This window comes from Excalfactoria chinensis, chromosome 6 (genome assembly GCF_039878825.1).
Source record: "Excalfactoria chinensis isolate bCotChi1 chromosome 6, bCotChi1.hap2, whole genome shotgun sequence".
Lineage (NCBI taxonomy): Eukaryota > Metazoa > Chordata > Aves > Galliformes > Phasianidae > Excalfactoria > Excalfactoria chinensis.
The window spans coordinates 14,837,345-14,861,893 of NC_092830.1; the positions used below are offsets into that span (position 1 = coordinate 14,837,345).

Consider the following 24,549-nt stretch of genomic DNA (forward strand, 5'->3'; position numbering starts at 1 on the left):
CGCAAGCTCTCCCTCCAAGGGTTGTTAACCAGCTATTACTTCTACTTTTGGAGCAAAACACTACGCTTTAGCTACTGGAGCAAGCTCTCCAATGCCTGTTGCTCCATTTCTTCCAATGCACCAGACCAAATCAGTGGGGGGAGGGTTTAAGAAGCAGCAAAGCTCTCCCCCTGCATCCGTGATATACCCAGCACTGCATCTCCCCATCCGTGCCCCAGCTATCCAGCCCATCATTATCCCTCCCCTTCTCCAGGCTTCCCCTGGCTCTCTGCTCCCGACTCAATGGCACTCGCCCTCCTTCAGCTCACGTTTCCTATTCCCAATGCTCCCGTCCGGCGCTCCCCCTCCGCCTGTGTGTGTGTTTCATTACTTCTGGGTGAAATAGCTGACTAGAGGGTCACTCCACCTGAAAATTGCTCTCCCCGGACCTAAATGAAACAGATGGGCATTGATGATGTTTTCAGAGGAATTAATCAGCCCGGACTGGCGGCAGCGCCAGCAGCTCCATAGTCCCAATCTCGCCTAATGAATTCCGAGTTCTCTGTCTTAATAGCTCCTGACAAGACTAATTTACTCCTGTAAGTGATTAGAGGGGGGAACGATCTCTTAATTGTTGCTTAAGATTCCTCTAGGCATCACACGCAGTGAGCAGGGATGCTCACTTGGAGTGAGGTGCTCCTGTGCCTGGGCACATCAAGGGCTGCAAGGAGGGCTGCAAGGAGGCACACACCCAGGGCTGCCCATGGAAGGGAATGACTTGCTCTGCGCAGGGACAGCTGAGCGTTGCATCCATACCCACTGTGAACAGGGGCTGAGATGCTGAGTATGCCTCAGGAGGGAGGGTACTAAGACCAGGTGGGAGCTTCAGACCTTATTTAGTACGAGGTAATGACCCTTTTTATTCCAGCGTCCACTGCAGCAAGCATTCACTCAATGCCACAGTGATGGGTGCTTCTCAAAAACTTCAAGAAGCCCTGGGTTCTTTCCAGCTCTGCTACATGCCCCCAGCTGAGGTACAAGAAAGGCACTGCCAGGTGATGCTTTTTTCCTATCAGTTAACAACCCTCACTCTGAAAACATCTACCAACAGCAAAATAAAACAAAACAGGCACTTTGTCAACAGTTTCGAGGCTGATGTTTCCCTCTGGTGCATCTGGAACCAAAATCCCAGAGCACCAATCTCCTTAAGAGTGAATTTCATTTCTATGCAGTGTAATACAGAGTTTAGGAAAAAAAGTAAATATATATATATATAAATTAAAAAAATAAAATAAAAAAATCAAGCCCCAAACGTAATAGCAGGAACAACTTTATACACACAATATCTCACAGGAAAATAGACTTTCAGAAATCTCCTGTCATTTTTCACCAGAATAGAAGTTCCATCAAATTCCCATAAGGTACTTCAAGCTCAAGTACTCCAAGAGCCACATGCTTGGTCAGGAAGCATTTCCATTAACCTGTTCCCAACCAGCTTCCACTCCTACATCCACACAGCTGCTTTCTTCCCAGCAGCCCCCCAAGCCATGCTATGATTCTGCAGAGCCCTCCAACATCTGAAACATCTGGTAAGGATCTGAGCACAGCAAGAACAGGTATTGGAGATGATGCTCAAGGTGGTAGGTGGAGGTGAGAGCACATAAGAAGGGGCCTCCATCTTCTCCTGGCCACCATTCTGCTGTTGCTCATGAGGGCTCCCAATCAATTCCTCCAGCATTAAAGGCCCGTCACGAGCCCTGATTGAAGAGCACAAGTTTAATGGACTGAGAGTCTGGAAAAAGGCTGAGAACAATCAGGTCGATTTCTGCATTTACTTCAGACCAATCACTACCTAAATAAAGAAATAAAAAATGAGGTACGCCTGCCAGTCAAGTGATGACCAAGATGTTTTTTTTCCTTCCAAGGGCACCAACACATACACATGTGGATGTGCATCACAACCTCACCCAAATTCCCAGGCATCCAGCAGTGCATTTGAGATGCACCATGCTCAGGTATTTGAAGCAGGAAATGAGGATCAGAAGATGAAGTGCTGGCACAGTGAGAGATGCTCTTGCCCATTTAAACTCATCCACCCCTGCTTGGAGAGATTTCATCCCTCACTGCCTTGCCTCACTTCGGGTCATCTGTGCCTCCAAAGCTTTTACAACTCCTTCCTTCTGACCTCTTCCAGAAAGTTCTTCCCCACAAGCTTCCATTCCTGAGGTCTTTGTCCCTTTGTGGCAAGGTCAAGAAGCATGGATGGTCCCGGCCACAATGCTGGGTCCAGTACATCACCATGGCACCTGGCCACGTGGACCATAGCCAAAGCCAAGGACACTGAGCCAGATCTGGTGGTCACCAGGTGCTGCAGTGCCGCTGTAAACTGTCTCAAAGACACTGCAGCTCCTCCAGAAGCTCTCGGTGCTTTTAATCATGACCTACATCTGGAGATCCTATTTCCATCCATATGCATTGAATGCATCCAGAGCTCACTGCTGCCAGACTCACCCATCTGCTTGTAGCAGTAGGTCCCACAGCACAACACAACCCTTCCCTGCATGGGAAAAGACTCCATCCCACATCACATTGAGTAATTAGCTAAGTAACAACCACAGAAGCAAGAAACAACAATCACAGAAGCAAGAAACAGGCTTAAGATTCCCATATGCTGAGCATTTCTGAGCCACGTTCCCAAGCATGGAGGAGACCAAGCCAAAAGCATTCTAGTTCCACCACTCCAAAGGCAGCCAGAAGAAAAAGGCAGAACTTCAGTCTCAGCCGGCAATATGAACCCATGGGCCAAAAAAAAAAAACATCAAACCAACCCCAAACAGCCAGTAATGATCAAATCAAATCACTTTTTAATTATTACCACTATTTAGGACCTCGGCCAATCAATGTAGGGTCAGCAAGACCAGCCACTAGTAGACAGCACTTACCCACAGGTGTGTCCTCATTGATCAGCAGGTAGGTGTCAAAAAAGTAGTTTATGAAGTAGGGCAGCCGGTTGCCCTGGCCTGGGAAAGGAATGAGAGCAAGGAATTATTTCAGCACTGTTTTGCAGGCAGGAGAATCTCAGGGCTCAAGGACAGGCTGGTGGGGGATCAGACATGGCTGGGCATGGGACTTTGAGGGACACCCCCAGACCACGACTGGTAGATAGCAGAGGAGCAGAGAAGGTTCCTGCAGTTGTCATGAGATTTTTGTTTTATTATTATTTATTTATGGAGTTGTTTTCTCGGGCAGAGGTGAGAAGGAATGGTGACAGAGGGCAGCAAAGCAGGCCCAATGAGGTGTTGGGATTGTGAGTATGAAGAAGGTGATGTATTGCTGAGAACAAGTGGAGAGCAAGAAAACTCAGTGCCCTCGAGGCAATGAACTTGCAGATGGAGGGAGGTGAGGAGATGGATGAGCTTTGGCAGGTTAAAGAAACAACAGGAAAGAGTCACTTCAAAGCCCAGATTAACACAGGAACAGTCTCAAAGAGAGTGTGATCTGCTCTCAAGTGCCCCAAATCCTTCTCAAGGGGAAAAAAAACAACAAAACACTGTGGGCATGGAAGAGGGACGCAGCTTGTGCTCCTCTGGGGCTCCCCTTATAACAGAGGGCTGATCACAGCTGAGAGCCGGGAGAAGCTGGAGGCAGGACCTGGCTTTGGATTGCAAATCCCAGGAAAGCTGTCACCCTCATTCCATGCTCCTGTAACCCAAGAGCTTCTCCAGGTGGCACCAACCAGCTCCAAGGGATGACGACGAAGGCGAGTTTAGAAGAGAACAGACAATGCTGCAGTTTTACAAGCCTCCCAATTGCCTTTCTTTCTCCCTTGCAGAGCAGTGACAGGGCAGTTAGCTGCCGAGGCTACATGCATCCCATACAGCGCAGCAGAGATTGACTGCGCCTGTCAGTCGCTGTGAACGTCCTACACCAGGCGTGCAATCAGGCTGCCAATCTGGCCGAGCCATCTTGAGGCTCCAGGAGGGGAGAAAAGCACTCACTGCAAAGGGCACAGTACTATCAAGTGGACACATGCTTGCTATTGTTTATCAGCGAGCGCCACATGAGCAAACACCCCTGCGGCCCCCTCAAAGGCAGCTGGGGGGGTTAGCCCATTCCTGTAACAATCCCAATTTCCACGGAGCTCTGCTCCATGTTTTGTACTCGCACACCCTGCCACAGCCCTGCCAGAACTCCTGAGGAGACCGGGTGCATCCATCACACCCCATGTCTGCATGCCCTGAGCTCTTCCCCCTCCTGCAAGCTGGCATTTGCTCCAGATGGAAATACAGGAGAGGTTGTGCAGTTCAGGGAGGAGTTATTTCCCACACAGCATACATTACAGCACTGCTCAGGTAATAATTTTGCTGCTGAAAGCACAAGGAAAGTCCTGCCACATGTTACAACAATACCTCTGCTGTTAAACAGCTCACAGGCTTCTGGTTCACATCCTTGTCTTTTGTCTGCTTCCTTATGCATCCTTGCATAAGATGATCTGCCACCAGCTGTGACATCTTGGTCATACAGCTGGAAATTGCCAAGGTTTCCCCACTTCGATGCACCAGGAGCAGGTACCAGTGTTGGGGTCACCTGCACATCACCCTCTTCCTCCTCCCCTCATCCCACCTGCCCTCTTCAGAAGGGGACACTGAAGCAAGACCAGGAAAGCTGAGGTCTTCTAGAGAATGATTTGTCACACTGTGAGTGAGGGCAGGGCAGGGGAAGCAGCATCCCCAGCTTTTGGGGGGATTCCACCATGCCTACAGACCCACGTGGTGGCACAACAGACAGTTAACCTGGGAAACAGCCAGCACATGGGTTGGATTCCAAGCACGGCACTCAGCAACCACAAGCTTCACTTACCCAGAGGGATCAGCTCCAAGACCAGGAGGGACAGCAGAAGGTTGCTGGCAGCAGTGTGACGCTTCATGGTTCCTGCCAAAAAAGCAGCTCACGTCAAGCCCAGCGTATCACAGATACTGTCTCATGCCCCAGAGCAGGCTCAGGGACACAGCTGGCACATCACACACACATCACTATTTTGTTAACACTCAGCTTCCATGCAGAACACACCACCCAGAGCCCTCCTAGCACATCAGGGGAGCCAAGGAGCCAGCAACACTTCTGTAGCTCACTGGGTTCCTTCAAGTTCAGCTCCCTACTCACAGAAGACATAGCTCTAGGATGGGCTCAATGATGGCAGCAAAGGGCCACACTGGCTTTAAACTGAAAGAGGGGATGTTTAGTTTAGATGTTAGGGAGGAATCTTCACTCATAAAGCAGTGACGTGCTGGCACTTCTGCCCAGAGCTGTAGGTGCCACATCCCTAGAGTTGCCCAGTGCCACATACACCCCTCATACCAGCAGGCTAGCTGCCAAGCAAGCACTGCAGGGGCAGACTTGCCTGCATCCCACTTTGCTCTAGGATTTCCCCCTCTTTGCATCCCATCATCACCCTCAGAGCAGCAGGGTGCTCAGTCCCAACCTGGCACGAAGGGGCGGGTGCTCCTCAGGAGCTTCAGAGTAATCACTACATGTATTTCATTTTTACTGACAGAAACATCAGAGAAGACAGTTCGGTTCATAACTCTGTCACCATCTCAGCAGAAAGGGCCTTAAATTCCCATTTCTTCAGCTACTTCCCCACAAGAGAGCCTCCAGGAGGAGAAGGTTTGTGCAGGCAGGTATGACACCACAGTTGGGAAGCTCAGCATGAGCCCAAGGAGAGATCTGGGGTCCCTACATCCACACAGAGCTGCCATTCCCAACCACTGCCCAAACAGAGTGTTCGAGCCCCTCTGCATTCAGCAGTACAAGAAAACTATTGAGAAAAACACCAACTTCCTGCTAAAATAGCACTGCTATAAGCTCAGGTGAGCGGAAACATTATTCCCTGGCTTCACAGACCACATTTAAAAAGCAACAGGGCGGTGGAAAAACAATTTGTGTGATGGAGAACTAAAGGCAGCTGACAGCATCCCTTTTGAGTGCCACGATAAATCTAAATATTGTACATTCCAAGTCAGTCACTTCATTATGTAAGTAATTGCCTGAAATGTCATTTTGATTTTTGTCTGTCTTCATTAATGCTGCAGCTCTTCACTGGCTCTCAGAAGCAGTTCACTCCGATACTGCAGATTTCAGAACGGGCTTGAGGGATCTCGGGGGAGAGCTTCAAAACTTGTGACTAGGAGCATATTAAATCACACCTTCTGCCTGGAAGAGGCTCTGTTTAGGAAGCGTTCGGAGCGACACCCAGCATAATAATGTCTCTGGGCAAGTTGTCTCTAGGAACTTATTGAGGTACTGTGGTCTCCTGGCTGCAAAAGCACTGATGTTAAAGCAGACAGCTCCCAGCCTGCTGGCAAGCGCTCCCCAAGGCATGGGAAACAGCAGACAGAGCTGTATTAAACAGGGACAGATACAAGCTGAAGGACCTTGTTCCTTCAACTTCAACGGGAGTTGAGCACTTGAGAGTTCAGCTTGAACCTGGCACTGCTTTTGCAACTCCGAGATCCACACAGTCCTCGTATACATAGCACAGCCCTTAGAACTGTCCCACCTGCTAACCCAGGAGGAGCTGCAGCAGAGCCTAGCAGTGCACATCCAGCAGGATTTAACCCAAGAAACATTGGCAGCCTCCATGAAACACTGGACTCAACACATCGCTCTCAGGGTGCTCAAGTGCTGGCTTTCAGGCTATGCACCTGCACTGGTTGTTTTAAGTGTACGGTTGGGGTGCTTGCATAGGAGAACTCTGCACGCACACAAAACACACTAAGCATCCTTAATTGCCTCCACTGAGTCCTGCTGGCAGAGGTGCTCTTGCACTCAAGCTTCTAGTATTGGTAAGTGGGCTCCAAACCCAGAGCCCCTTCCTTCCTGTCCTGGTAACCAGACACAATCCTCGCAAGCACCAACATCAAGCCTCAGCCCCAGCACTACCTGCAACACGGGTCCCACCTTCTCCATTGCAGCGCTCCCCCACCAGAAGCATTGTTTAAAAAAAAGAAGTTGATTCCTCAATTCTATTTCTCTTTTAACGCCTTCTTATAGCCAGGTCCCCACAATAAGTGTAATTCCACGCACTGACTCCAGCAGTACACAAATCATAATTCCTAAAAATAACCGATTGCAGAATGGGGCAATCAGAAGTAAATTGATATTGATAAATAAGCTTTTTCTCCCGCGCGGTAGGTGGTTTATTTTAATCTAATGAGTTTTATATGTTCTGAGCTTTCAAATTCTGTGATGAAGAGCCGTCCGCGCCGGAATTACGGAGCGCTTGGAAATATTGTAATTTTATGGCTCATTTTGTCAGGACTCTCGAAAATGAGATTTGTTCCCTGTTAAAAAAAAATAAAAATAATAAAAAAAAAAATGCCCCTTTTTTTATTATTATTATTCTCTTCCCCGTGGTGAGGGGAAAAATTCCCTCGTTAAATAAACACAGGGCTGTCCATTGGGAAGGGACGCACCGCTGCCGCTGCTTTCCTCTATCAGAGTCTGTAGAGGAGCTCCCAGTGTCTGCAGCAGCTCGTTCCTTTCTCCAAGCAAGGAAGTGGAAGCTTTTTTTATTTACTTTTCCAATAGGAAACAAGCATTAGCTGCAGAACACATTGTTTAACTAAAAGCTCTAGATTAAGAGAAAACACTGTATTTGAGCAGAAGCTTCTGGACTTTGCTCCACACAAGAAAACTTTGTCCTAGTTGGAAGTGCTGGACTTGAATTCCTGCTTTGCCCCAGCTGGAAGTGAAATCACAAGTGCCATAAAACAGCCCCAATAGCCACACTGGTTTGCGCAAGCAGAACACTCCAGCTGCACGACTACAGAACATCATCTGGTAGCACAGCGTTACAAGTCCAAGTATCACATTCACTGCCTTGTTCACACAATGATAATAACACCTCTGGGTCCTTGGAAGATGGCACATCACCCCACTGAGGCATACACAGCCACCTGTCCCGCCATGCTTAAAGGCAGCATCTCTTGTGGGCAGATGGAAGACACTGACCAGGGCAGCACTGAGTCTCCTCCAGCAGTGGTTGCTACACTGCCTATGGTGACCAGTTTGCCAACATAAAGCCTTGGCAAACTGGAGCAACAGTGGCACACTGGGATGAGGCACAGGGGGCTGAACCAACAGGGATGTGGCTCGGTGGTGATGAGCTGATGTTTAGACTAATTGAGCTTTGAGGTCTTTTCCAACCTTTATAATTCTATAACCAGAGCCCAGCTCTTGACAAACACAGCATGGTGTCACACAATGGAAACCTCTCTCCACACTCAATCCCAAAGAGAAAAGAACAAAGCAGCAAGAGGAAAGGATCTGAGGGTCTGACCCAAACCTGCTGAGCAATGGGGGCTAGATGTTTTCTGCTCATACTCTGCTCAGAAGTGAAGACAGCTGTGAAGTGCAATTGAAAACAACGCACCCATCTAAGTGTTCCACATACATGCAGAATAGCGAACACTCCCAGTGTGCACATGCTATGTGACAGCTACTGGAGCAAAAATGCTATTCCAGCCCCATGTTAGAGCGTGCTGAGGATTGCCAGACCTTGAAAATCCACAAGGCTTGAACGAGCCTTGTGGAAATCACCGAGATTCCCCACCTCGGACACACAAAACACAAGGTGAAATAGGATCCCACAGCAATGCAAGCAGGAAGGCACAAATTGTAAATATTTTTAATTACTTGTAGGTCTTAGGCCATAAAAGTCCCAAACTAACCCTTGCCCTCCTGCAGCATCACTGGAATTCTTTTAGTGGGATGCTGTAAGGGGAAAAGGGAGGAGGGCTGTGGTGCACTTCGAAACATATGAGCTTACAGATCCACAAGCATTAGCCCACAGAGAGCACAGCCTGCACCCAGGCACACTGCTGCAGAGCGGGGCTGCCGGCAGCTGGGATGTTTCCACCCTAACAAGAGGCAACAACCCCATTCACAAAGCATTAGTGCTCCAGACCATCTGCGCAGCACATTTGAGAAACTTGATGAATGGAGCCCTTTTTCAGAAGTCCCCAATGCCATGGCTGCTTTTTCCTAGGGACGTTCTGCCTTTCCCTGCCCATTTCACCAGGCTGGGCACTGTCCCATAGCAGTGGGAGCCCCTCCTTGTGCCACCGCCCTGATGTTTCCAGGTGGAGCCCCGGGGTGGAAGGGAACATGTATCCCCATAGTCAGAGCTGCATGTCCTTCCCAGTCCTGCTGCAACACACTGTTGGGCTCCCAGCTCCCACTTATCTTGCAAACATTCCTCTCACTTATCACAAAAGGGGGGGGGGGGGGGGGGGGGAAAGAAGAAAAAAGTGGAGACTGTCAATTTTTATAGTTTCTCATAAAGGGAGTGTGTTACAATTTAGCGTTAAAACAACGAGCTGTTCTTTCCCAACACAATCTTGACTTTGTGCTACGAAGCAGTTTGCATTCACAACACTGGGGAGGGAGGGATGGAGGGGGTGGAAAGAGAAAAACGCGACTGTGAAGGGATTTCCTCCCTTCCCTCCCCAGGGGAAGGAGGAATGGCAATGTTACATCTCCCTCCCCCAGAACAGCCGCCTGGATTTCAACAAACACACGCTTCCCATGGGAATGCCACCGGGTGCACAGTATGCTCCAGCCCAAGCCTGCAGCACGCTCATGCTCCGGAGCTGCATGCAGAGATGTCCCAGCACGGTGCACTGGGAAGGGCCAGAAGCACTGTGGGGACATCTGCTGCGCCCAGGGGATCTGTCACCAGGAGGGCTTTGGTGGTCTTGCAAAAACAGGCAATAAACCACTGCAAGCACAGCACAGAAACTTCCCATTCTAGCAAAGCACCCCCAAAATGACACCGTCACATCACTGGAGAAATCATAAAGGTTGGAAAAGCCCTGTCAGCTCACACAGCCCACCCCCACCTGCCCACATCCCCCAGTACCACATCTCCGAGGCTCTGCAACACCTCCAGGGATGGCGACTCCCCCACCTCCCCTGTTCCATAAAAACAAAACTGACAGCCAGCAAAAAATAATAATACAAAACCAAGTAACCGTTGCCTTTTCCTTCAGCATCTTCATTAGTCCCCCTTTTCTTTCGGCAGATCCTCACTATGCTAATATAAATTTACCCGATTCAATGCCGACAACAAAGCCCCGCACCTGTAAACCCCAATTGCAGCTGGGCACAGGCAGCGATTTACCTCCCCGTGGCATCCCGAACCTCCCTCGGTGGCTCGGAACAGAAGGACCGGTGCGTGTAGATCAAGGAGCAGCGAGGAAACGCTGTCCCTGCCACAGCCTGGGCTCCGTGGAAGGCAGCCCCATGCCACGCAGCCGGCTGCTTTCACGGGGACCAGCCCTCCCTCGCGAAGTTTGAGCGTATTCTTTAAATAAAGCGGGATGCACGCGGGGCAGCGCTTGAGGAGCTCAGGGGAAGAGGATTTAAAGGAAGAGACGAGAGAGCAAAGGAGCGAGGGGATGTTAAAAAAAAAAAAAAAAGCCAATCAAACAACATAAAACACAACCAAAAGAACCGCAAAACAATTTAAAGTGTTTTCTCAAGAAACAACAGGAACCCACTCGAGGCGAGCTGGTCGCTTCCAAAAGCCTTTTCCCAGTTCCCTATGGGTACGGATGGATTAAAGCAATCCCTTCCATCGCGTTGGGCGCTGCTCGGCCACCAGCAGCCCGGCCACCAGCAGCCCCGCGCACCCCGGAGCGGCAGCTCTCACCCCGTTTCCCGCACCCGCCGCTGTTGGAGAAGTTCGGCAGCCCCGCACATCCCCGTCCCCCTCTTCCTCCCTCCCCCGCGGATCGCGGCGGAACCCCCGCACCCCGTTACCTGCGGCGGGGCGCTGCCCGCGGGGACATCACCTGCGGCGGGGCCGCTCCCCCCAGACGCGACGAGCGAGCCCAGGCGGCAGCGGAGGGAGGAGGAGGAAGGGGTGGGAAGGAGCCCGAGCGGCGCGGAGGAGGCTGGCGCAGCGCCTCTCGCCCAGGTAAGGAGTATTTCACACCCCTGCCCAGAAAAGTGGGCCCCCCTCTGGAACAAGCTCAACACGCTCTAGGGGGTGGAATCCAGGCTCTGTACCCCTACGTTAAGGGGATTCAGGCTCAGCATCTCTTCCAGAGCATCTCCCACAGTATGGAGTCCAGGCTCAGCAACCCCCTGGAGCACTCCCTCCCGTGCTTTATGGGGTTTAGAACTAAGTACTCCCCAAAGCGATGGAGTCCAGGCTCACTATCTCCCTCTTCCCCATCCCCCTTCCTCCCCCCTTCAAAAACACACTATGGGGCCCAGGCTCAACACTCCCCATGTTACAGAATTCACTCAGTCCTCTCCAAGATTACAGGTCCAAGCTCACGACCCCTTCAGAGCATCCCCCAGATGATGCAGCCCTGGCTCAGTGCCTCTCCTATATCTCCCCTTCATTACAAGGTCTATCTTTAACCCCCTCCCAAGAAGGGGGCCTGGCAGCACACTGGCACCAGCACACTGGCAGTTGCCTGTTGCAAAATAACTTCAGCCTAAGACATACATTGGGCACACAAAGTTTTAACTCAGCTCCTATTTCTGGTTTCTTTTCCAATTATTAACTTGTGTAAGAGGGCTGAGCAGGTCCACAAGCCCGGCATAAATCATACATGAGTGGAACAAGATACAGGCAGCATGCTAGCATCAGTATCATGCTCAGAAGCATGCCTGTGCCTGCATACAGTTATTATTCTTAAACACCTCCCCTTGGGTACCCAGTGTTACTAGGACAGTGCCACTGACACACTCTTCCACCCAATCCTCTACAGAAATCCCTGCTGATCTCATGGGTGGCTGCAGCCTTACAAGCAACAGGCATCTGGATGCGGGCAAGAAGGAAGACAGGTCCCCAGGACGATTAGGGCAGCACTGTTCTCATCTTTCCATGAAGCTACTCGTTACTCGGTGACAAAATTAGGAACTACACCCTCACCACTTCCCACAAGTAGCCCCTAATCAAAAGCTCTCACAGACCCTCGCACACTCACCTTCACATCCCTCTTCCTCGCACAGCAGTTGGCAAATGCCTCCGCAGGCCCAGGAGGGGATAATTAAGCCCTTGCCTCTTGCACAGCTTCTGCTAATTAAGCAATTACCTCAGCTCCTCCGCTGATTGATCTGGATTGGGCAGGGGGTTGCACCTTGTGCCCTGCAGCCACGAGGAGTCCGTGGGGGAGGGGGCGGCGCGGGGCAGCTCCGCTTTGCAACACAAACCAGAGCCAGTCCCTGGGTGTCCGCTTGCAGCTGTGTGGGGTTAAGCACGTGTCCCTGCAAAATGCAGGCAATTCCCGCAGCTAGCCGAGATGCCGGCCAATAATTTCACCTCGTGCTTTTGCTCTGGGTCTGCTCTCAGGAGCTCATCCTAAAGTTGTAGCTTTCTTTTGTTGCTGTGGGTGACAGCGAGCCGTTGTCCGGCATCAAATTCATTTCCAAGCTCGCATTCAGGCCAGTGCTAGGATCACACTGTTTACTCAGGAGTTACGGGAGGAGCAAAGCGAAGCCCCCTGTAGAAGAGCAGAACGGCTGCTTTCTTTTTCCGTTCTTGCTCTCCACAGGCAGAGCAGGAGGTGCCATCTGCAGGCGCAGCACCGCGCGGCACCTTGTGCCAGCACCTCACCGCCCCGGCTCCAGGACACATCCCTTACATCCCAGCTGAGAGCGGACCTCGGCTCCCGGAGGTGGCGGTCCAATGGGCCGGACCACACGTGGCCATCGGGGTGATGAACAAGGAGAGAAACTTTCCGAGCGCACGTTGTTCTCGCGGCGCAGCCCAGCAGAGCACAAGCCGCTCTAATCACAAGCTACAGTCCTTCACCATCTGGTTAGAGCCTAATTACAAATGCAGGAAAATAATGTGCTTTACAATTGCACCAGTAAATGCTGTAAATGATTTAAATGCATGCATATGTTCCCTGCAGAATTCAGCATGCATCTGCGGCTTCTTCTCCTTGCGCTAGGCACACAAATCAAGGAAAAAATACCCAACTCTGACGAACAGAACGTCCCTTGGATGGTGATTTTTATCCCTTCTTCTTCCCCCCTGCTGGAATAGCAAACGGGGCCTTTTTGTAACAATTCATTCAGCAGCGTTTTCTTTGCTCCCATTTTAAAAACTGTTTATCGCCGCCGTGTAAATATAGTACAAATTACCCCATAAAGCACTCAGAAGGAGCACGGCAGCCGGGTAAGCCTGCAGCTGGCTGGTGCTGTTTCAAAGCAGAGCTGCTGTGTGGGGCAGAGTGGGGGAAGAGCTGGCTGCGGGGTCCCTGCTCTGCTCGGCTCAGCTGCTGGGAATGGGGCCCCTGAGCTGGGGTTTGGGGTTTCCAGCCGTGCTCTGGCTCAGGATGTAAAGTCATGGAGGTTTGCCAAGCCAACGAAAGCTTCCACTCAGCCAGCATCTGCAGAGGGGAAAATGGCTAAGGGATGGGGTGGGATAGATCTTTCTCTTGAAGGGCTGTTGGGGATGGTCCTGACTGCAGACATCAGGATGCTGTGTGCTGCTGAGAGGATGCCCTACATGGAGCAGTGGTCCCCACAGTGATGGGTACCACACGCCTCCACCCTTGCAGTCCAAGCATCAAGCTGCTAAATGCAAAGCTTCTGCAGCTGATTTTGACCCAGCATCCTGGCCAAACACTAAAAGGATGGATCCTGCCCCAAAAAGCATGCGCAGCAGGACAGCCAGGAGGCAGCTTCTCTTGTCCTCTCAGCGTGCATCACCACCAAGGCAATGCTGGAGGACAGTGAGATGGTTTCAAAGATGCCTCCACTTGCCAAACATTCAGTGTCACGCCAAGGGCTCTGGACCGTGTGTTGCAGATGGAGAGGTGGCAGGAGGTATTGTTCCCATCACTCAGCAGTGGGGACAGCCCACATAAGGCTTTGGAGATCAGAAAGTCACTTGCAAACCACGTGAGGCAAGCATCATGCCGTAATACACTTTTCCTTTCCTCCCAGAGCACACTGCTTGGCTTTAAAGCTCTCAGAGCCCGCACGCACAAGCTCCAGGACTGGCAGCAGAATAGCTGGCACCACTAAGGACAGAAAGCACACAAAAAGGGTCGGGCACAGGCTCAGCCATTCTCTTTTGAACAGAAGCTGCAACAGATGCGTCTCCTCCACTTCCTGCCCTTCCATCCAAGCCCCCTCTGTACCATCTTCCCATTTTTGTTCTTCCATTTCACAGCCTCTACCCTCCCATGGTTGCTTCGACATGGAGCCCAGGCGGGTGCAGGAGACAGCTCAGGGCACTGCGGACTGTTTGGCAGCAATGCCAGCCCTGGGCACTGCACAATCAGCAGCTCTTCCCCTTGGCAGCAAGCAGGCATCCAGGAGAGCTTTGATTGAGTTTCACTTCACGAGTCCACACTCATGAATTCTGCAGGATTCAGCTCACTCCACGCCAAGCCCTGTGGTGATCACGGCGATCCTTTCCAGCAGCCAGATCACGGCACCACATGAAGCCCTCGGCAAGCACCAGCCTGAACCTTAGCTGGGTGTCTGAACCCACAACAGCAAGGGTGAGAAGAAGTCAGGCTGGCATCATTTGGCTCCAGGCTGCTGCAAAGAAGGGTTACGAAGTCAGTGTTTGACAACCAAATTCACTTACAGAACTACAGCAGAGCTGTACCTTTCCAACACACGCCAAAGACAGTGAAAACATTTACCATTTACAGCTCTGCTCATCTCTGTGAAGCAGCTGAGGATGTGGTATGAGCCGGAGCCCATCTGGCAGAGCCTTTTTGTATTCTGGTTCCATCTCGTTGTGCACGTGGGGAGCGGCACCACAGGACATGGTCAGTCATGGCAGAAAGGAACCTGAATTGTGTCCCAGCCCATCCAACTCCAAGAGAAATCACTCCAGGCACCAGCGCTTACACAGAATTAACTTTATTACCAACGGTATCAGGCAATCAAGTCCTGTCTTGAGAGGTATTCGGTAATTTCACTCTGTAACATCACAGAGAGGATGAGCAGATGTGCAAAGCAGACAGTAAATGAATCAGACCTCATAACATCTGGTATCTGGGGAACACCAAACGACACAGAGCAGAAGACCTCTAAAATGCCTTTAAAAGCCCACCAAGGCCACTTGAAGCTAAAGACATAGGTATACGAGATGCCACCGGGGTGTGCCCAGCCCTGGGCATTTCCATCTCAGAAATGACTCCGAACACAAGAAAAAAACTCTCTTTGCATCCAGAGCTGCTCACTATCTAACCAGTAGATTAGAAACATTAATGCCACCACTAGTGCCTGTGCTGTTGATTGCAGAGACAATGTGTGCAAAATTGAGTACTGTAAAGCTTCTCCTCTCCATCATACACCCTATTACTGGGGGGTCACAGTAACTCACCCCCCTGTAAGCACCTGGGTACTGTCATGCCACCCGTTTGCTGTAATTAATCAATTTTCTGCTGTGAACTCAGTAATTTTAACCTCAGAGCCCCTTCAGCAACGCTCCCCAATTTTACTGACCTCTCTCAACTTAGGCTAGGGGCACCTTAAAACAGGGGACCTCTTCACATTCCAGTTGCCTTAGGATTCACCTGTAGATCAATAGGGTAGTGTACACAATCACCGCCTTCACGACTGCGCCCAGCAGCACAGAAAAGCAAACAGCCACCGGCTGGGAAAATCATCTGAAAAAAATCAATGCATGAGAAAGTGCGAGTGGAATCTCCCTTGCACACACCAAGGTTTCCCTTTCCTTAGAGAAATCCCTCTGCCCTGCTGCTATTCACCCTTTAGGCTCACTGAAGGCTTCAAGGGCTGAAGTAGCTTTGGTTCCATGCTGCAATTGGGGTTTTATGCAGCAAGATGCCCATTGCCAGGGACATTTTAATGAGGGAAAGGTTTCTTTGACTGCTCAGGCATTCCCATTTCTACCTTGCAGTCAAGGCTTTTGGTCCATTTGCTTTGTTCCCTAACTCCTCCTGGCTAGGCAAACCAAGAGCATCCCTATGACTCTTCCCTAGATGAGGTGCACAACCAGTACGGAGCATGCAGAGCCCAGGGCAAGCCCCAGGACCAGATAGAAGCTCATCACCACCCCTGCTGCCTCGGCCAGCTCCTTGGGCACAATCTTGGGGCCATAGACAAGGGCCAGCGTCCCCAGGTAGCCATTGCTGAGACCCAGCAGTGTAGTGAAGGCCACCGGGTAGATGTCGCGATTGAAGAGCACCGTCCTTATGTGGGCCCGGGGCTGGTAGTTGCAGAGGATGAAAAGTGGAAGGAAGATGGTCCTGAGGAGGACAAGGGCAGGCAGCAGCCTGCTGTTGGGGCCAGGCACCTGAATCCAGGCAGTGATCTGCCGCCCACACCAGTCAGCAAAGTTATACAGCAGGAAACTGGTAAGTGGCACAAAGTACTTGGTGGCCCATGGGCTGCCCGAGGCCTGGTAGATGGACTGGATACTGGAGGAGAGCGAAGGGAAGATGATGATCGAGACAAAGAAGACATAGAAGAGGCAGGAGCCAAGGGCAACAGTCTTGCGCAGGATGGGGCGCAGTGGAGGGACGGCAGTGCTTTGGGGGAGGCTGTGTTCTGGGCCTCCTGGCTCTGCTTCATCCTCCATGGGGCTGCTGGGTGACGTGGCAGCCAGTGATGGGTGCTCCCAGTGGCTTCCCATGTAATACCTGAAAAATGGAAGATGGAGATCATACAGAAGTTGTAAATTTGGGGTGGAGGGAGTTTCAGCAGCACCCTCACCAGCAGCTCCTGAGGAACATGGCTCAGTGGGCATGGTGATGATGGGCTGGTGGCTGGGCTAGATGATCATGGGATCACAGAACCACAAGGCTGGAAAAGCCCTCTCACCTTACCCAGCCCACCCCCCTCACTGCTCATGTCCCTCAGTGCCACATTCCCACAGCTCTGCAACACCTCCTGGGATGGTGACTCCCCTGCCTCCTTGGGCAGCCTGTGCCACTGCATCACTGCTCTTCTGGAGATGAAATGTGTCCTACTGCCCAAACTGAACCTCCCCTGGCACAACTTGAGGCCATTCCCTCCAGTCCTGTTGCTGTTACCTGGGATCAGAGGCTGATCCCCAACTCACCACTGCCTCTTCTCTGTCCCTTATAGAGAATGATAAGGTCTCCCCTGCACCTCCTCTTCTCTAGACTGACCCATCCCAGCTCCCTCAGCCAGTCCCAATAAGATGTGCTCCAGACCCCTAATAGCACCACTGCCCTCCTCTGGACACACTCTAGGGTCATGTCTTTCTTGCAGTGAGAAGCCCAACACTGAAACACAGCACCTGAGGTCCAGTCTCAAAATCATCAATTAAGAACTTAACAAAGGTATTACAAATATTTATCTTTTCCACCTGAACAATTCTATAACTCTATGATTCTATACTTCTCCCCCTGAGGAAGGTCCCCCAGAGGCTCAGCCCGTGACAGGTTTCATCCCATGGTTTTGGCCAAATGGAGGCCAGCAGTGCTGCTCGGTGGGTGCTGCCAGAGCCTGGCCATACCTGGAGTACTCCAGGCGGGGCAGCAGGAGGTACACCATGATGCAGACTACGAGGAAGATGTCCGCCGTGAGGAAGTAGGCCAGAGCACTATCAGTCACGTCGGCCGCTGCCGCCAGGTCGATGATGGAAGCAATGGCGCTGACCGTGCCTCCCATGGCCTGACCTGCAAGGCGGCTGTTTGTGGGGAGTGGCCAAACCAGAGGCCCCTTGAGTCCCCTCCATCATGTCAGACCACAGTCAGTATGTGACCCAATCCAACGGGCCAAACTCATTAAAACACTCCTGTTTCAGCCCCAGGAAAAATGTCTCCATCTTCATTTGTTTGTTTTTTTTTTTCCCCTCCTCTTTCCTCATGGTTTCTCAACCATCCTACAGCACATTCATAATGTTATCAACACCAGCAGGCCTCCAGGGAGCTCATCACTCACAGCTCCCCGCGTGCCCCTCATCACTTATGGAAATGCATGTAAATTCTCAGGGAGGAAACAAGGCAACATTTAAGATTCCTCCAGATGCAAAGTGAGGAGTGAAAGGACAGCATCTCTCCACACGGGGAAAGCACAGATCACGCCATGGCTTTGGCTGTGGGCACTGTGAGGGATGATGTCCTTTGGGCAGGGATGGTGAAGGTCTGTCCCTGCTGAGACATCAGCACTGCAGATTGCAGGGCATTTGCAGAAATGAGAGCGCTGGCTCATGTGATCCACCATGCTTCTCGTTCAGCAACTTCCCTTTATCTCAGTCTGCAAGTTTTTGGTTTAGTTTTGTTTTTTTTTCTTCGTAGGGCAAAGTGAAGTTTCTAAAATAAACACCACGTGACAAAATGCCAGATGCAAAGGGAATAAACCCAACCCACGGCAACGCATAGAGCACAACCACACCAGGAGGGAGGACGCAGAAGAAGGGGACCCTTCACACTCAGGACACGCACCTGCCAGCAGTGCCTGCGAGTTCCTCATGGGGAAGCGGCTGCTCAAGCCCAGGATGCTGCTGGTAAAGATGGTGGAGGCACTACTGACCACTGCCACGCAGACAATGGTGAGGGCAAAGAAAGAGGTGGTCCAGGAGGACGTATCCACCTTCACCAGCACCGTGATCACCAGGAAGATGGACAGCATGATGAAGAGGGAGGACAGGATGCGGACGCTGGCGGGTACCCTGGGGACAGCAGGGAGGAACAATTCCATGACCTTCCTCTAAACTCCCTGTTCTGAACCCATGCTCTACCCTCCTTTTAAAACTGTAATTTAATAGGCATGACACAGCGAGCAACATCTCCTCTGCTGCAAGGATCAAATAAAATCTACTTCAAAATAAAGAAAGCCAAAGGTGGAGGAGATCACTGTTCGAGCAAGGAGGTTACTTGTTACAGAGGCTCTCAGCTCACCCATGGGGCAGAAAGGAGAGAGGGGCAGTGGGAAAGGCAGCCCACCCCGCACGCACCTGTTCACCAGCAGGAAGTTTCCAACCAGGCACAGCACCGAGGGCACAGTTGAAGCGATGGAGATGTAACTCTCAAAGTAATCCTGCCAGGAAAAAGGGTGGGAAAGGAAAGGTCAGGTGGAGCAATGGAGAAAGTTCCAGCTCCTAAATCTGGCACGACACAGCACAAAAGGTGCTACTGCCTAACCCCAGCATGCAGCCAGGAACCAGGAGGTGTTTGGCACCTTTGCTCTCCCTGCTCCAGGTTTCTCTACAGCTTTACACCGTCTTCTTTTAATCAGTTTACAAGCATGTTAATTTATTCCTCACCATCAAGAGCTTTACTGCAAGCGACGGGAAATCTAATAATCGCTCCTAGAGGGGCTGTAGACACGGAGATGTAAATGCCTGCACTTACTGCATCAGCCTGGGAAGCAGCAGGCTCAAAGCTCTGCAGACATACAATGAATTAGGGAAGAGACAAAACAACAGGCTAAAACTAAGCCTTATTTACCAACCTACCCCAAAAAAGCCCCCGGGGATATTTAATACACTTCCAAGTTAATTTTCTTTTTGAGGCGGTAGTGAGGCAACAAAGCTTTAGAAAGCTTTGCACCAAGCAGAAGTACGCTCGCACTCCTGGTGATGCTGTGCTTCAAGCACCACGGGGAAACGCTCGTTTGCTTGCATGAGCAGCAGGAAGGGAATTTGAGAAAGTATTTAAGAAACTTGGGAGTCTGAGCTGCACTCGCTCACCCAGGGAAATTTTACTCCACCTTACGCATGGCCAAATGCTGTTGGACGAGAAGGAACAAGCAGAAGTGTTTCAATTGCTATTGTTTCTGGCTAAAAGGAAAACAACAACGAAGACTATGAGTTGGCTCTTCTGCTGACTCTCTGCAATGGCCTGCATCACTCCTGTGGAGGTGGTTTGAAACAAAACCATAAAACAATAGAAACACTGACCAGAGAAAGCATCACCATACCTAGAAGATGGGGGTGTGGTACACTGGGATGTGTTGGGCTTGAATCACAAACCATTTGCAAGTTTTAAGCCTTTGAGAGAGCCTTTGCCATGGCCAGAGTGCTTTACAGAAAGGCTGAAAGAGGCTGATAGCTTTCCATTTGATTCGGCTCAACCACCAGAGAAGACCCAGGTTGCTCTGCACTGACAGAAGTAACAACCCTCATGCTCAGGAGCATGCTGAGTATGTTCAGATGCCAGCACTTCACTGAGCAAGGAAATAAACTCAACTTTGCCCTTACATCGGTTACGGCACCAAGAATAGAGGCTCTGCACAGAAAAAGGAAAAACATATTTTTTTTAACAGGGAAATGACCTGAGCAGGGATACAGCAATCCTTAAAACAGGAGTTTTTAGGATGGAGATGTTAGTACCGGAAAATAAGGTTCTCTGAATAAGGAAAATAAGGTTCTCTGAATGGGCCACCTTCCATCCTAACGCTGCCCAAGCATGAAAGACTTTCATGATGCTGAGAGAGCTCTTCCAAAGACACCCATTTTACTCCAAAGCAGCTTATCCAAAAATTCCATGGGACAAGCTCCCTGCAGAAGCAATAGGAGTGGGTGGGATGCGGGAGGACAGCATGCTTCACACCCTACCCTGAACATCCTCTCCAGCACTGAGGAAGGGCACTCAGCACCCAGCCTGGCTGCATCATTATGGTGTCCATCAGCTTAACTCACCCAGGATCCCCATCGGCACCAGCACGCTGATGCTCCAGCATTGTGGTCTCAGCAACACCAGTTGCACTGTACTTCCTCCCCATCTAAAGAAGCCCAAATAGCAGACTTCAGAGCTACTAAAACCAGCACAGCCACGGGTACCATACTGGTGTCAGAAAGCACAGAGGAAACGTGGGTGTTGCACGGGGCTCCGTGCTTACGAAAAAATGTGCCCAAACCACCTGAACAAGCTGGGCAGCAGGAGGAGTGGATGCAGACTCATCACAGCCACACTTTTTTCAGCCAGAAGGAAAAAGCATTGAAGGAGCAAAGAATCAAATGGAGGCTGTGCCTGCTGGGGACAAGGAGGAGCAAGAGAAGGTTTTTGCGAGAAGGCGGCTTTCTGGGGGAAAAGAAGTGCCTTGTGTGCCCACTTGCTAGCAGGCCTGTGGCCCCTGGAGCATATCAATCACAGTGCCTATATCACATCCTATATGCCAGGAGCCAGATGTTTATGGCCACAGCAGATACTCTGGTCACACCTACCAGACCTTTTAAGAATCTCTAGAGTGACCCCACTGCCACCAGCACAGCACACTGCTTCTTGGCTGCGTGCCCCCTTGGTGGTGCCAACCAGTGCACACTCACCCGCAGGTCGGAGGGGGCCGGTTCTGCCTGCTCCGAGCAGTTCTGTAGCTTATATGCCCAGTAGTGCTTGGCTGTGATGAAAAAGTTCCATGGCAGCAGCGACCCGACGCCCAGTAGGAAGAAGATCACATAAGCCCCATAGAGGTTGTCGCTCGGCTTCGGCCGGCCGGCTCTGTTCACTGAGGGCTCCTCAATCAGCGGCTCTTCTTCCGAGGGAAAGCTGCTTCCTGCTGGGTGCATGGCACCGGCACGCTGCAAAACAGCCACGTGAAGGGGGTTAGCAGGTGAGAGACAGCAGGAACTGCCCAATGGGTGCCCAGCTGAACTGCTATGGGGGACTTAGGAGGGCTGCAAACTGAAAACTCCAATGGTGAGATTGAGACAGGTCTGCCACAGCAGCACTGTGTGCCCATCCAGCAGGCAACACGGCACCTGGCCCTGTTCATCGCAGCTAATAATTAACCTGTGCCCACACTCACTTTTTCCTCTTGTAAGCAGGAAACCCAGCTCCTGCAAGGCTCAGAGGAACATCATAACAGCACATGACCTCCCGCGGCACATCAGCCTGTGCAGTGACCCATCAACCAGGCTTCTCAAAGCGTCCTGGAAGCTGACCTCATGCCCCTAGGCTTGTAAACTAACTCAGCACGGTGAGGGCTTTGCTAAGCCACTCGTAAAACCGGTGAAACAGCAGCGGGCTTTGCAAGGCGACTGCACAAGCCGCGCAGCTCCGCCAGGCTCTGCCCAATGGACCCCCCCGGCAAAAACTGCGCTGAAGGCCCCGCTAACGATGCTGCGAGGGGAGAGACTGTCGGAAAGGAGGGATTTTGCAGAAATCCTCCCAGCAAGATGGAGAGAAGCGCTCCGTGACGCCCGTCCACCCGCAGCCCCGCAGCCCCACTTACTCGGGCGTCGCACGCCCCGTCGGGTCCTTCCGGGCCGGGCCGGGCCGGGCCGGGATACGCCGCCAACAGCGCCCAGCTCCGCCCCGAGGGGTGGTCCCGGCACGGCCCCCGGGCGGTACCGAAGCGAACGGAAGGGAATCGGACGGAGGCGGCAGCCCGCCCCCTGCTCGGCGGCGTGGTTAGCATCACTTCCTCCCTCTGTTTAATTCTTCGCCTTTTGGTTCCCGACGTGTTTCCACTTATTTTCAAGGCATATTTTCAGCCTTTTTTTCTCTCCTTTCCTCCCGCTTTTAATGGGGATAACGAGGGCACCCCGCAGAGCTTGGTTGTATAAGAAAACTGCAGAGGTTGAGCACATCACTCCTTGCCAAGGGTTGGATATTAAGGCACATTTCTCCTTTGGAAGAGCGGTGATGCAGTGGCACAGGCTGCCCAGGGAGGTGGTGGGGTCACCATCCCTGGAGGTGCTGCATAGCCATGGAGATGTGGCACTGAGGGGGATGGACACACACACACACACACACACATACATACACACACAGACAGTGATTTCTCTTTGCGAGCAACAGAGCAGAAGCTCATGCCCAACCCGCATCACCGGTGGCAGTGCGCTGAGCTGGAAAGGCTCTGGAGGAGTGCAGGGGGATTTCTGCAGAGGTTTCTTCTTGGGATTTTCATCCACATTGATGCGCCAGGCTGAAAAAGCACCTGAGGAACCAGCGCAGTCTCATCCGAGTCAGTAACCCATCAGCTCCAAGGGATTTGTCTGATATTTCTGACCTGCTGCAGCCTATCATGTCAGAAGAACCACTCTTGGAGAAGAGATTCTGATCAGAGCACAGGGGACCGTGACAGCCGAGCAGGGTAAACAAAGCCAGGCTGTGCTGAACAAAGCTGTGATGGTCCCTCAAGTCAGCATTACCCACACCCGAGAGATGTTCCATGCTGCAGACTGTCAATTCAATGCTCTCACTGCACTTTTGGGCCAAGGGGAAAAAAAGGCTCAAGTATCCCAGTAGGAGCACATCCCATGCTGCAGGAGAACAAGAAAGGCAGACACCCCCTACAATGATCCCAAGCCACTGTGGCCAAGGGCTACACCCAAAGCAGAGTGCTGTTGTTCCTTGGGAGTGCCACACCTACAGCATCCAACTGAAAGCAGGTGGGGGGAAAACCACCTGGGGTGCTCTGGATGATCTCCAGAGCTGAACTCCAGGGTCCCCCATAACCCCTCCCCAGTGCAGTAGTCCCATGGACAGCAGGGTATGCAGGCACAGAGCTCCACAGCCATCATGCCTAGTGGGAACCAACTGGCGAGTGATGCACACAGCAGGAGAGAGCAGATTGTCTACTTTTTTTTTTTTTTTTTTTTTTCTTTTAATTATTAGACTAGGAAATATAATTTATTGCATAAAAATTAATTTGTTACAATAGGAACGCTAAACTTTATTTACAGTTCTTTAGTTTACAGAATAAACAGAATGCAGACGAGAGGATGCCCCCAGGCCCATCCCCTGGACGTATAAATATGGAGACAGACACTGCCAGCACCACATGGCCCACGGCCCCGAGGTCGGCACTGAATGGCCCCTAAAGGGAGGAGAGACAGACGCAGACAGACAGGCTGGGAAGGACAGATGGACGGATGGGCAGCCGCGTGCTCCACAGAGCAGACAGCGGGAATGAGAGCGAGAGAGATTCAGACGTGCCTTGTCCCGCACCCAAAAAGAGCAGCTCGCCTCCTGCAGAGGAGTTGCCAAAGCCCTATTTGATACCAGCAGCCGCTTTGTTAGAGCAGTTCTTCATTTTTACCCTAGATTTGCTTCTTCCCCTCATCTCAGGGATGGGGTGTCACTGATTGGATGCTTAAATGCCACCTGAAGGAGAGAGGAAACCTTTCCTCGGTGGCAAAGGGATTCACCCAGAAGCCTTCCCACCCCGAGCTTCCAACCTGGAAAAACTATTTTTTATTTTAATAGACAATTTTCTAAGATACAATAATTACCGAGTAAATACTTCTACCTGCAGGTAATCTCTATGTTTAGCCTTCATTGACACACCATTCCTTTGTGATGAACCTCGCTTACCCTACGATTACTTTCCATTCATCACACAACTTCTCCACTGTTATAAAAAGTCAACTACAGGAATAAAGGGAGAAAATAAAGGAGGTGCAATGGGATGGAAACCTAATGGCTGCTTACGTGCTGGAACGCTTAGCCTGGCTCCCAACCTGGAGACCTTTACCAGCAAGGTAGCGAGGTAGAACTCAGCACAAGACCAAAAGAAACCCAAAGAAAACAAACCAAGGACTCCATTGGCATTGCTTTCCAACTCCAAGAAGCCAACACTTCAAAATGCTGGGTAGCACAGGGCACGTCCATAATTCCAATGGGCTTTGTGCAAACACGC

At 51.3% G+C, this 24,549-nt stretch overlaps 2 protein-coding genes across 5 annotated transcripts in view; both read right to left on the reverse strand.

The window, feature by feature from the left end:
- Nucleotides 1–10,942, reverse strand: part of CDH23 (cadherin related 23) — a 124,327-nt gene extending 113,385 nt beyond the window's left edge. For all 3 annotated transcript variants that reach the window (XM_072339472.1, XM_072339470.1, XM_072339471.1), the window contains exons 1-3: nucleotides 10,804–10,942; nucleotides 4,840–4,911; nucleotides 2,922–2,999 (exon numbers count right to left, since the gene is read on the reverse strand). In XM_072339472.1, coding sequence (XP_072195573.1) covers nucleotides 2,922–2,999; nucleotides 4,840–4,906 — 145 coding nt within the window. In that variant the 5' untranslated portion in view covers nucleotides 4,907–4,911; nucleotides 10,804–10,942. The remainder of the gene's footprint in view (nucleotides 1–2,921; nucleotides 3,000–4,839; nucleotides 4,912–10,803) is intronic.
- Nucleotides 10,943–14,872: 3,930 nt separating this feature from the next.
- Nucleotides 14,873–22,232, reverse strand: SLC29A3 (solute carrier family 29 member 3). Of its 2 annotated transcripts, none has more exons than XM_072340254.1 (6): nucleotides 22,138–22,232; nucleotides 21,233–21,484; nucleotides 18,920–19,002; nucleotides 18,408–18,634; nucleotides 17,477–17,639; nucleotides 14,873–16,634 (listed from the first exon to the last, which is right to left on the reverse strand). In XM_072340254.1, the coding sequence occupies exons 2-6, from the start codon at nucleotides 21,470–21,472 to the stop codon at nucleotides 15,971–15,973; spliced, it is 1,377 nt and encodes a 458-aa protein (XP_072196355.1). In that variant the 5' UTR covers nucleotides 21,473–21,484; nucleotides 22,138–22,232; the 3' UTR covers nucleotides 14,873–15,970. The 2 variants fall into 2 exon arrangements, with proteins under 2 accessions (XP_072196355.1, XP_072196356.1); XM_072340255.1 differs by lacking the exon at nucleotides 22,138–22,232 and adding an exon at nucleotides 21,712–21,866.
- Between the last annotated feature and the right edge of the window lie 2,317 nt (nucleotides 22,233–24,549).